At 30.3% G+C, this 14,225-nt stretch overlaps 1 protein-coding gene across 1 annotated transcript; it reads right to left on the reverse strand.

Annotated features, from left to right (window-relative positions):
• Positions 1–7,309: 7,309 nt before the first annotated feature.
• On the reverse strand, positions 7,310–10,543 carry LOC145334943 (uncharacterized). Its single transcript, XM_080180584.1, has 2 exons — positions 10,438–10,543; positions 7,310–8,546 (listed from the first exon to the last, which is right to left on the reverse strand). Exon 2 carries the CDS (start codon positions 8,519–8,521, stop codon positions 7,808–7,810), a length of 714 nt encoding a protein of 237 aa, XP_080036710.1. The 5' UTR covers positions 8,522–8,546; positions 10,438–10,543; the 3' UTR covers positions 7,310–7,807.
• Between the last annotated feature and the right edge of the window lie 3,682 nt (positions 10,544–14,225).

Consider the following 14,225-nt stretch of genomic DNA (forward strand, 5'->3'; position numbering starts at 1 on the left):
CAATCATTTTTACTTTTATCTACTTAAACAAATTCTTCACTCTCAATTACTTCTTCTTCATTTATTTCCTCTTTTATAATTACTTCCACACTCTCAGCCTCAATCTTTATAGATATAGGATCCTCATCAAGAGTTTCTTCTTCTTTTATCTCAAGTTTTATATCAACTTCACCACAATCAACAAAACTGGTAGAAGCAGGAGATTCTGTATTCTTAGTAGTTTCCAACTTGTAGGGTGTGTCCGTCACTATGTAGGTTAATGTATATTACAGACATGGTGTACTATTTTTATTGTAATTGACATGATCATCCTTGTACATTCAGCTACTGCATTACAAGCCCTGTTGCTTATAAAGATACCTGCACTGTAACAAAAAGAAAAACTGAGTCAGCAAAAAAATTTTTGTTCAAATATCTTAAAATGAAGTAAGTAGCTCACTTATAAAATTAAGATATACATGTGTCACAGGGTTTTTTTTATAAGGAGGAAAATCTAAAAACAAAAATATCAAATGATTCCAAATTGACTGATTCTGAGAGAAATTATGAAAACAAATTCTGGCACAATCAATGAAAGTAATCACATTTACCTGATTTATCTTAAATGAAGGCTTTTATTTCATTATTATCCAATATCTGAAAAAAATCAAAAGGTTCAAAAATGATTTGATTTGCAAAATAGAAAAAATATTTTTAACCAAATAATCTTAAATAACCAGCAACAGTAGAAAAATAATATTTACAAATTTTATAAAGATAAAGTAAGTGTTTGGAGGTGAGGGGAGTTTTGCCAATTTCACTTACTACGTGCTTATTAATTCAGGTATTAATGTTAGACAACATAACCTAAAAGTAAAGTTTTATCCCAAATAACCTATAGTCTAACATTAATATCAACTCTAATAATGACAGAGTAAGTGAAAGTGGCAAAAAAGCTTCCCCCCCCCCCCCCACTCCTTTAAATACTTACATTAAAAATGATACAATATTTACAAAATTTTGTATTTCATATAAGCAACCCAATAGTTTATCATTATATTTAAATCTTGTGTTCAACGATGTCAAGAGAATCTTTATCCTCAATTTCTTCTACTTCTATTTCCTGTTTTACAGTTTCAACATTCTCAGCCTCCATGTTGATAAAGAGAGGATCCTCATCAAGAGTTTCTTCTTCTTTTATCTCTAGTTTAACATCAGCTTCAACACAATCAACAAAACTGGTAGATGCAGAAGGTTTCACTGTATTCTTAGATGTGTGTAACATATCAAGATGTGAAGTAGTTCTGTTGTGCAATGACAAGTCTGAATTAGAGCAAAACGATTTTTTGCACAATTTACACAGGAATTGTTTCTCTCCTATGTGAAACATTTTGTGTGCAGTCAAATGGTTTAGCTGTAAGAATGATTTTTCACATATATTACAAGAGTATGGCTTTTTACCTGCTTTGCCTTCCGTTAGCTCTTTTATATGGATCTTTTTATGTAAAGTTAACTCATTATTTGTGCGTAAAACATTAATACAGATTTCACAAGAGTAAGGCCTTTCACAAGTGTGGATTCTCATGTGTACAGTTAGATCAATATTTGTACCAAAAGCTTTTTTACAGATTTTACAAGAGTAGGGCCTTTCAGTATGAATCCTCTTATGTTCAGTTAAATGACTTTGTCTTGAGAAAGTCTTTTCACAAGTAGCACATTTGAATGGCTTCTCTCCTGTGTGAATTCTCTTATGTAACATTAAATTGCTTTTTGTAGAGAATTCCTTAGCATAGATATGACACTTGTTCATGATTAAAGCCTCATTTAATTACATTCATTTCTCTCATCATTATATTTATATTAAGATGTGTCCGTATGTCTGTAGGTAATATTATTTCATACGTACTCTTTGAAAACTATCTCCTTACATCTATATCAAATTTAGTATAACTACTCTATTTGTAGGGTATGTCCGACACTATGTAGGAAAAAAATCTATATGTACTATAATGTATGAAAACTATCTGCTTACATTCATATTTTATTTAGTATATCTACTCTATTTGTAGAGTGTGTCTGTAAAATGTAGGAAAAAGCATTCCAAATATGCTGTGCTGTTTGATATTTTAGGTAAATAATTAAATGCATAAGTTAAAATTGTACTGATTAACATCTAGTACTTAATCAGGAACCTCTAAAGTATCTAAAGCCTTGTTATTTTAAATGATTTAAAAAAAATTATATACGGTTTATAAATGTTGTTTAAATCATTGAAAAGGAAAAAAATAGGTATATGTGGGTCACTAAATTAAAGTTAAAATATATTTCAAGATTCTACCCATTTACATCCTAAATCAATCATATAAGATATCTTTAATATCTAATAACCTATGGCCTTACTTTAATGCCTAACCCAATATATATGTAGTGTCAAAATACCTGTTTTTATGTGTGATATTCTTATTATTTCATGTAATCAAATTTCATTTTTGTGTTCTGAAAATATAAAAAATTATTAAGAAATAAAAAATTATATGTACAGAAAACAAACAAGAATTACAGGTTTATACAAAGAGAGATTACTCTCAAATCCTTATTTAATCTATTTAAAATGTTTAAGAAAATAAAAAAAGTGAAAAAAGTCTTGTTCATATACCGAATATAAGAATAAACAACTTTGTAGGTAAGTAATATATTGTCTTTTTATATACAACAATTTAATTAACTGAAAATTAACCTTTCTTATCAAATGAAATTCTATTTTTGGATAAAATTAATACTATCATAAAGCTAATCATATTCAATCTTGTGATCAACAATGTCAATAGTGTTTATATAATCTTGATCAGGATTATGTTCAAAAGAAAGAGAATCTTTATCATGACTTTTTTCTTCTTCTATTTCCTGTTTTATAGTTTCTTCAACATTCTCAGCCTCCATGTTGATAGAGAGAGGATCTTCATCAAGAGTTTCTTCTTCTTTTATTTCTAGTTTAATATCAGCTTCACCACAATCAACAAAACTGGTAGAAGCAGAAGGTTGAACTTTATCCTTAAAAGTTTCTAACTTTTTCAGAAGTCCAGCTTATTTATTATGGTAATACATGCTAGAACTATTGTAATACAATTTCTTACATAATTCACAAGAGTTTGGCTTCTCTCCTGCATGAGTCCTCTTATGGACAGTTAAATGACTTTTTTTTGGAGAAAGCCTTTTTACAAGTAACACATTTGAATGGCTTCTCAACTTTATGAATTCTCATGTGTGTTGTTCATGATGGATTCTTAATTGTTTCTTCACCTGGAATGAAAAATATTACTGTCACTAGGTTAATGTACTCTTTAAAACCCCTTTTCCTTATTTCCAATTCTTACAACACTATGTCTCTCCACTCTCCTTAAAGGACATGGACAATATGTACAATATACTTGACATTCACAAATCTGTAACGTCTGTTATTAATCCACTAGGCTGTCTTTCTTTTGTTATTATGAAAGAACTATTGGTAATAACTTGATAACTAACAAAAAATTACTGCTTTTTATGATAGGAAAGGTTATGGCAAAATCATTTTTACCTGATTTATCTTATTTACTGGTTCCAATGAAGGATCTAAGAAATTAACTTTTCATTTTGCATTATCTGAAAAAAATTAGTACAATGCAACAAAAAAATCAGTTTTGATTTGCAGAATAATAAAAATACTTTTCAACAAAATATTGTTAAATTAAAAAGTAGAAAAATAATATATACAGATATCATTTTACAAAAATAAACTAATTATAACTTACATAGAAATTATTACAAAACTTACAAATTCGGGTATTTCTTATAAGAAAACCTAACGCTATCAAAAGTTAAAGTGAAATAAAAAGGATTTTTTTTGGGAAAAAAGTTTGTATCAAATGATTCACAATTGTCTAATTGACGAGAAAAAGATATTGTTTGCTTTTGGCAGTTCGACCAATGTTTTTTTTAAAGCCAAATTGTACCCCATTAAAGCAACTGCCATGTCAAGTTTTACCATTCTACTCCTGTTTTAAAGATTAGAACATATACCTTTATGGAAAATAAGCAGAAAAAATATCACCTTTTCAAATTATTTGCTCTAGTTCCTGCATAGTCCCATTTTAACAGAGAAAAATAAAATATAAGAACTTATATAATTGAATGAATCCTGGAATTAAGACAATAAATGAAAAAAAAAGGTTTATACATGATATTATTGATAAAAGTTCTTGTAATCAAAATACAATCATACACAGAGAGGGTCCTCATCAAGGGTTTCTTCTTCTTTTATTTCTAGTTTAATATCAACTTCACCACAATCAACAAAACTGTATTCTTAGTAGACTCTAACTTCTTAAGATGTCCAGCTGTTTTCTTGTGCTGTGACAATTCTGCATTTGATTTGAAAGATTTATTGCATATTTCACAAGAATATGGCTTCTCACCAGCATGACCTCTCTTATGAACAGTTAATTGACTTTTTCGTGCGAAAGTCTTTCCACATGTACCACAAGAGTATGGCTTCTCTCCTGTATGGATCCTCTTATGAAGGGTTAAATGACTTTTTTGTGTGAAAGTATGGCTTCTCACCTGTATGGATTCTATTGTGATTTGTTAATATACTACTGTTTGAAAACGCCATTTCACAAGTGTCACATTTGTATGGCTTCTCTTCTGTATGAATTATCTTATGTTTTGTTAAACTGCTCCTACTAGATAATTTCTTCAGCAGATACGACACTTGTTCATGACAAATTGTTAATTGTTCTTGCACCTGGAAAAAATAATATTTAATGTTATTCTTGTGTAGAATTTAAAAAATAATTCCACTTTTATTATTTTTTGTATTTGTATGACTTTATTATTACAGCTTCTTTTTATCTAAGGTTGTTTCCGTAGGTCTTTCACTATGTATTTTATGAAAACTCTCCTTACATCCATATCTTAACTAGTATAGCTACTCTATATGTAGGGTGTGTCCTCCAATATGTAAGTAAAAGTATTCCAAATATGATGTGCTGTTTTAATCAATGTTATGGACAAAATTATCTTTGTACATGTTAAAAACTAACTTACTTTAATTTTCTTAACTAAGACTGTGCTTGGTTTGTTTCTCTTTATGTTGACTTCAGTTTCAAATATAATTTCATTTTATTTATGTCTGAAAATAGACAAAATTATAATTTAATAAGTAGATCTAATTGAATTAGAGAAGGTATACACATTTTTGCATTCAAGAGAAGGACAGAAAAATGTATAAACAGAAACAGTATTTACATGATTTAGTGGAAATGTAATTAATATTTATAATTTTTTATCAATTACTATTCCTCAAACTTAGGTTAGGGTTATTTTGGTATGTACAAGCTAGCCCCGCAGGGTTAGGACAATTCAGATTTATGTTTAAACAATAAACAATAAAGGAAACAAAGAATATAAGACACTACCAAGGTAGTTGTCATCTTTATAAATTTTTCTTTAAAAGTGTTTTTGGAGTAGCAATATTATATACTCTTACTATCAAATCTTAAATACAAACATAAATATTAGGGTTGGCAATCCGTATCCGGAATCTGCCCAATTTTTGGCCAATTTTGGAATCCGAATCCGGAATCCGTTTTTTAATAGTTGATTTTGGATTCTTATTTGGTAGGCTAAAATTAGCGTCTTGGGTTTTTTCTTTCAACTCCTCCTCTTTGAAGGCAAAGCTTTTCATCATTATAAATAATATCTTTTAAAATCTGGTTCGATTCTCGGAAGTGAATTATAGAGAACACCAAGAACATTGATTTTTAGGACATATGTAGCACTTAAAGGGGTAGTTTCACAAAATGCATTTGAGCTTAATTTAGTGAACCGCATATTTTTTGCTACTTAATGGGTTAAACTATATTTATATGGCATATATTTGAAAGACTTTCAATTTTCTACCAAGTAGTTTTGAAAATATCAAGACTTGAAAATCGTCTTTTTGTGATATATGCAATTTAAAAAGACGGTCTTGATATTTTAAAAACTACGTGGTAGAAAATTGAAATTCTTTCAAATATATGCTATATAAATGTAGTTTAACCCATTTACTAGGAAAAAATATGCGGTTTACTAAATTAAGTTCAAATGCATTTCGTGAAACTACCCCTTTTAAATTTTTTTTTAAAATCCTTTAAAAATATTGCTAGAATCCGAAATCCGCAAAAAATAAGAATCCGGAATCCGCAAGGAATCCGCTACTTTTTTGACGGATTCTTTAAAAATCCGGAATCCGGATCCAGCCCAAAATTTCGACGGATTGACATCACTAATAAATATATAATAAAGCCAAAAGACATTTACAACAAATTCACAATTTAGGTTCATTAATTTATAAAACATCTTAAACTTAAACAAATTCTTCACTATCAATTCCTTCATCCTCTTTTATTTCCTGTTTTATAATTTCTTCAACACGATCAGCCTCTATGTTGATAGAGAGAGGATCTTCATCAAGAGTTTCTTCTTCTCTTATCTCTAATTTTACTTCACCTTCACCACAATCAACAAAACTGGTAGAAGCAGAGGGTGGAACTGTATTCTTAGTATAATGTAACTTCTTGATATGTTCAGCTGTTTTTTTATGTCTAGTCAGGCTTGAAGTGCAAATATAAGATTTCTGACATAAATCACAATAGAATAGTTTCTCTCCTGTATGAATTCTTATATGTTTAGTTAACTCACTATTTGTATGGAAAGCTTTGTCACATGTATCACAGGAGTATTGCTTCTCTCCTGCATGAATCCTGTATGAATGGCCAGTTAAATGACTTTGTTGTAAAAAAGTCTTATCACATTTATCACAAGAGTATGAATTCTCTTTTGGACTGTTAACTCACTACTTGTAAGGCAAGCTTTATCACATGCATCACAAGTGTATGGTTTCTCTCCTGTTGATCTTATTGAGTGAGTGGGGGAAGATCAACCAATTAAATTAATTCTTGCCAAGCAAGCATAAGATTCACTCCCCCTATTTTTTTTTATAGAACATACGAGATATTGAGTTTCTTTTCTTGTATCCTCCTACCCAGTTCCCAATATAACCTAACCTAAAGTAAAACACAAACATAAAAAAGACTACCCAGCAATATAGAGTGGAGGGGGGGGAGGGGGAGTTCTGAATTTGATTAGGCATATTGAGAGAAACCATTCTTATAATAAATGAGAGTAAAAATAAACGGAAAACAGACAAACGATTATTTATTTTAATTTGATAAAATAAAACTTACTCTTATGTTTTATGATCTTGAGTCATATTTCATTTTATATTCAGTCTGAAAATAAATATAATAATAATTTTACATCTAACAAAATTTTAATATGAGAAAATGAAAAATTTATAGGAAAAAAAATTAATTAAAGAAGGTATACAACACATTTTGGCATTCAAGAGAAGGACAGAAAAAAATAAATAAACAGAAAAAGTATCTACACGATTTAGTTTAAATAAAATTAATTTTTACTTTTTTATATCAAATAGTATTCATCAAACTTAGGTTAGGGTAAATTGGGTATGTATATGTACAAAGTAGCCCTGTAAGGTTAGGACGACACAGATGTTTAAACAATAAAGCAAACAAAATATATAATATATTACCTATTTACAAATTTTGACAAATAACATTTTTTCAAAGAATTATGATTTTTTCTTTAAAATAATTTTTGGAGAAGAAATATTATTTACACATTACATCAAATCTTAAAAATAAACATAATTAAGCACTTGTTTAAAGACATTCACAACAAATTTGCAATTTAGGTTCATTCATTTATCAAACATTTTATTTACTTAAACAAATTCTTCACTCTCAATTCCTTCCTCCTCCTTTATTTCCTCTTTTATAATTACTTCCACACTCTCAGCCTTCATGTTGATAGAGAGAGGATCTTCATCAAGAGTTTCTTCTTCTTTTATCTCTAGTTTTATATCAGCTTCACCACAATCAACGTAACTGGTAGAAGCAGAAGGTGGAACTGTATTCCTAGTAGATTCTATTTTCTTTAGATGTCCAGCTGATTTATTATGTATTGCCAATTGTGTACTAGTTTTATAAGATTTCTGGCAGAATTCACAAGAGTATGGCTTCTCTCCTGTATGAATCCTCTTGTGGACTGTTAACTCACTACTAAAACGGAAAGCTTTGTCACATGTATCGCAAGAGTAAGGCTTCTCTCCTTTATGGATCCTTTTATGTTCTTTTAATACACTTTGATGTGAGAAAGCCTTTTCACATGTATCACAAGAGTATGGTTTCTCACCAGTATGGATCCTTTTGTGAATTGTAAGGTGACTACTGACTGAAAATGTCTTTTCACAAAGATCGCATTTAAATGGCTTCTCTCCTGTATGGATCCTCTTGTGGACATATAAAGCACTTGTGCCTGAGAAAGCTTTTTCACATTTATCACAAGAGTATGGCTTCTCACCTGTATGAATTCTCATGTGTCTTATTAAACTACTCTTTGTAGAGAATTCCTTGCAGCAGATATGACACTTGTTCATGGTGGATTCTTATTTGTTCTTCCACCTGGAATAAATAATGTTTATTATAATATTAGTGTAGATTTAAAGATAATAATTCCAATTATTTATCATCATTTTTGAAACATTTCATTTTTTTTTGAATTTAAGATTTATTTAAGATCATGTCTGAAGTCCTTTCAACACGTAGAAAAGTGCATTCTATGAAAACTTTCTCCTTATGTTAATATCTTAACTAGCATAGCAACTCTATAATCTTTACCAGTATTTCCATACATAAAAAATTTCAAATATATTAATTTTTAACTATTTATATGATTTTTTAAATAATAATTCCTAGGACAACAAAGAAGATTGTTGTAACCAAAGCATTCCTATTATCAAGTACTAAAAATGTAAGTTTACTAAAACTGTTTCATCTATTCAAGAAATTCAAATTTACACACAATTTTGTTTAGACGTGTAAAGGGATAGTTTCACAAGTGCAAGTGCATTTGAAAAAAAATAGTGAACTTTTAATTTTTATTGTTTTAAATAACGTAGTAATGCATAATATTAGGTTATTGATAAAAAGAAAAAAAAATGACAAGGGATTTTTCACAAAAAATGAGTTTTCATCTTAATATTCAGCTTATTTACATGTGATTTATGGCAAAAGCTTTTTTGTCAAAAATGAAACTTTAAAGAGCATTTACTAATCAATAGAACTTTTAACATTTGGAACAACAAAATACAGGGACATTTTATTGGTTATGGAAAAGAAAAAAATCGACCAGAGATTTTTCACAAAAAATGAGTTTTAAATCTTTATATTCAGCTTATTTACATGTGATTTATGGCAAAAACTTTATTGTCTAAAATGAAACTTTAAAAAGCATTTACTAATCAATAGAACTTTTAACATTTGGAACATCAAAATATAGGGACATTTTATTGTTTATGGAAAAGAAAAAAAATCGACCAGGGATTTTTCACAAGAAATGAGTTTTAAATCTTTATATTCGGCTTATTTACATGTGATTTATGGCAAAAACTTTTTTGTCAAAAATGAAACTTTAAAGAGTATTTTATATTGTTTGTATTGATGTTAAAATAAGTTGTTGTTGCTCTATATGGTACATTACTTGTATAATATCTTTATTAGTTTTAAAGAATAACTCATGTATAATTATACCTAGTCAAGTGCTATTTTAAATAATGATATTGTGATTTATGTACGATCTTTACATATGATCTCAGTTATTCTTTGAAATGTGTATTTTTGTAATATTGATGTAAAACTTACATAAGTGTGTGTGTATACCTATGTACCTATATATATATATATATATGTTTATATTGTATGATTTGTTATTTTGTATATCGTGTGAAATAATGTGTATATCGTACTTAAACCGGACGTTTTTTTTTGTTTTTTTTAAAGAGTTTCTATAGAAAAACCTGTCCCATGACGTACCGGACGTTATTTTTTATGTCTTTTTAAGTAACTATAGAACAATTGTCCCAAGGGGAACCCCTGTTCAATTTTTTAAAAACTCTTGTGAATTATGTGGAAATATATTCTCTAATACTGGAATACTGGTGTTTTGGGTATACATATTAGGGAAAAAAGACCATTCTCATTTAATTTATGTGGCAAATAACTTTAACTTTTTTTAGAATTTGCTGAATAAAAAAAGTTCTGTCAGGTCAAAGTTAAAAATTCTTTTACAGATCATTAAATGCCTAATATATTCTACTAAGACCTATAAAAGTTCACTACTCTAAGTACCTTAACTCTTTAAATACACTTCTTAGAACTATCCCTTTACATTCTGCTTATTAAGTTTTCACTCTCAACTGGTGTTAATGTTTTTATGTACTACAATCTGATATTTAATTGCATTGCTTTTGTGGATGTTTTCAAACTTGTTTTTATATATAAAAAACTAACTTACTTTGATTTGCTAAACTCAATTTACTAGTCTTTTCTTGATCTTTTTGTTTCTACGGACTTTAGTTTTATAATCTTCACTTCAGTATTATTTCATTTTAAATTCAGTCGGAAAATAAATTAAATGTGGTATTTTCTAACACAATCTTTACCATAAATGAATATTCACATCCCAAGATATTACATGAACAAGAGATAAACCACTTGTATGGATCCTTAAATCTAAACATGTTTTAATAAAATAGATACTTAAATCTAAATAAATATGACTGTAAAAAAAATCATCAAACTTCGGAAAATTAAAATTTCATAATTTTAAATCTTCGTGAATCAAAATTGCGTAAAATTAAAATTGCAATTGAAATATGCAAATTAAATTTACCAAAATAAAACAAAAGCTCAATATAAGAAAAGAACTTCTCTAAATGCTGAGTTTGCAATTTCTCTCTGTTTTAAGAAGAAAGCAACTTATACATATTCAAACAGTCATAATTAAGGCAAATTGGGGCCTCAGTCAGAATGAATCCCTCAAGATACAAACTAACAAATCCATCAAATATTAATAATTGCCATGTTCCAGCTATCCTGTCGGACGTTATGACTTTTCATCACAATTTTTGATACTGCATAATTTCTAACAGGATTTCTGGCGCAGGGCTACATCAACTGAACAAACATAATTAGTGATGTTTAATCAAATTAAATAAAAAGAATCATGAAATAATTCAAAGAAAACTTTTAAATCATCAATCAAAGCAAATCGAAATTAAAAAACAATTATCTTATGCTTTAGTTTTGCCGTTCTGCGGTATGTCTGGCCGAGGAAACAGAGCTAAGATACACCGTAGAGCGGTCTTATTAAGCTTAATTCTTCGATACTCAAAGAATCTACTTATTCATCAGCGAAAAAAATCTGCATTTTTTCTTTAGGTACATCAGTTCAAAGGTAAATAGTAATAATTTTAATATGCATATAATATTAAATTATTTATGTGATTATAATAAATCATAAAGAAATATTTAAATGATGTAAAAAATCTCATTTTGTTAATTTCTTATCATATCAAATTTCAATCCAACAAGGATAAAAATGTTTATATCTGCGTAGGTACCTAGGAAAATTTCCGCGAAAAAAATCCCTGGTCCCGGAAAGACTTAAATCATTGAAAGAACTTGCGTAAACGTATAAAAAACTTAAGTTTGCATTTCAAATGAAAAAATCTTGCATCGATTTGAAAGTTTAAACGAAATTGTATCAAAATTTGCGTTACTTAAATCTTAAGAAATGAGTAATTTCTTTTTAAAAAATACTGCTTCAATTTTTATATGTGCGATAAAAATGAAGGTAGAGTTAATTTAAAATATGCATAGTTTATCTTAAATTAATTCTGTGACATTCAGATAAAATATTAATCAATATTTTAATAATATCATACATCGTGTTCATTATTATAAATGCTTAAACATGGAAATAGAGTTTTTTCGTTCATGTTTAAAGAATATATGTACCTAGGAAAATAATTGCTAAAAATATTTTCTCAAGGTTTAAAATTGTCCGAAATCGCTAGGTACGTATATTACTACGAATCTCTGCTCTCGGAATGAAGAAAAAAAAATCTTTACACGTGGATTAATAGGAATCCCAGCTCCCGGAGTGAAAGAAAACTTTTGTACATGAATTGTTAAGAATCTCTGCCTCCGGAATGAAAGAAAATCTTTGATTTGCTTACAAATTTAAACAAATATCTTGATTTTTGCGATAATCTTTTAAAATAATAATGAAGAATATTTTAAACATTATCATAATAATATTACATGTTGTGTTCTTTACTTTAATGCATTATTTCATATGAGAATCTGAGAAATAACATTTTTTAAGTAAACGTGAACCAAAAAAATACTTAATCGAGGTATTTTTATTCTGCAAAAATCATTTGGTAGTTAATACATACGAACTTTTGCTTTTCAAAATCATACTTAAAGAAACAAAATCTTTTTAAAATCTGCTTTAAAAGTCTAAACAGTTTTGTAGAATTTTTGTGCTTAGGTATGAACAATAAAATTAGTTGAATAATGAATACTTATTCTTTACAGAACCCATTTTGGTTCCCTTCACAAGCCTAATATATAACTTGTAATATTTTTTCTTTGAAGATCATTTTCACATAAATAGTTTATGTTGTAGATTAGATATGTGTGGTTTGAAAAATTTCAATGACTTTCTGGCGGCAACACCCGCCATATTTCCACCCGCCATTTGCAGGCCTCTTACCCTGTGTCGGGCGGCAAAGTTGGCGGCAGCCAAGTCGATTCTTGATTCATGACAGCACCAGGGCAAGTAATAAAAGTGTGACTGTCATAAAACTTAGAATCATCTACCGGCTTTTGTCCGGCCGGAACCGAAACTCCCGTCGGCTCTTGTCCGGTCGGAACCGAATTTCTTATCGGCTCTTGCCCAGCTGGAACCGAAACTCCCGTCGGCTCTTGTCCAGCTGGAACCGAAACTCTGATCGGCTCTTGTCCAGCCGGAACCGAAACTCCCGTCGGCTCTTGTCCGGCTGGAACCGAATCATTCAGCGGCTCAACACCCGCCGTAACAATATTATCAACGGCCACAGTATCGTTACCAATATCATCAGGAATAACTGCAGCACAACTAGCATCATTATCAGTAATAGCCACGGCAATACCCGCTGTAGCCAGGTTGTCAACGGCTGCAGCACTAGCAGAACCAAAAGGTTCATCAGCAGCGTTACAAGTAGAACCAACAGGTTCAATAATAGCATCACAAGCAGCACCAACAGTTGGCTGCGGCTGAACATCTAAGCTTTCTGGTTTTAAAAACCCTATAGCTTCACTTTCCAACTCGAAATCTGAGCAGACAACATACCTACTCTTTGCTAAACCATTAGCACTAACAGCAAAATACCCAGATCCAAACAGGCTGGAGTAAAGCATGGTTTCTCCTACTGAACGTTCAGAGTAGGGAAACATCGATGGGTGCAGGTGCCCTACGAGCAAATCAACCTGCCCATTAACCAAAGTAAAATCTTCAGGTTTCATATCAAACAAAACAGCTGCCTCCACAGGATTTATGGAGCAGATCGCCTCTTTTGAACCAATGAGAGGCACTACCACAGGTTCTAAAATGTGATAATTCTTGTGTCGATCAACTAAACATAGCTTGACCGTCGGGAGACATTTAACTTCACCGTCAGCTAGAGAAATTCTTGCTGAACGTCCAGTAAAAGGTAACTGAAGTTTATTAACAAGTGACTGGGTTACCATTGAGGTAGTTAAACCTGTGTCCCACATGGCGTTCACTGGGACCTTCTGGCGACTAAAATCAACGACGTCTAATTGTTGTAACATTAACATTAGGTTCGCCTCAGGGGAAGTATGTACTTCATAGACGGCGGCAGCCATATCAACACTCTCATGGAGAAGGTTGTTATGGGTCATACCACAATTATCCACTTTGCATCCGCCTATTACATCTGCCTTCGGGCAATCCACAGATTTATGCCCTTTTTGCATACAAAGCCAACAGCATCCAGCACTCTCTACAACACTCTTCCTGTCTGGCACTGACAGGTCATGAAATTTTGGGCACTTATAAAGTAAGTGCATGTCATCACAGCCATTAACAAAACATGACTGCTTCATCTTAGATTTACCAGGTTTACCTACGGCGGTAGCGGCTGTCGCAGGATTACCTTTCTTCTTAGAGGGGGTGTCCATATCAGTCGAACACCTCATTAAAATGGCGCCCCGCTGTTCTTCAATAATCTT

Source organism: Acartia tonsa, chromosome 13, assembly GCF_053477335.1.
Source record: "Acartia tonsa isolate MP-2025a chromosome 13, ASM5347733v1, whole genome shotgun sequence".
Classification (NCBI taxonomy): Eukaryota; Metazoa; Arthropoda; class Copepoda; order Calanoida; family Acartiidae; genus Acartia; species Acartia tonsa.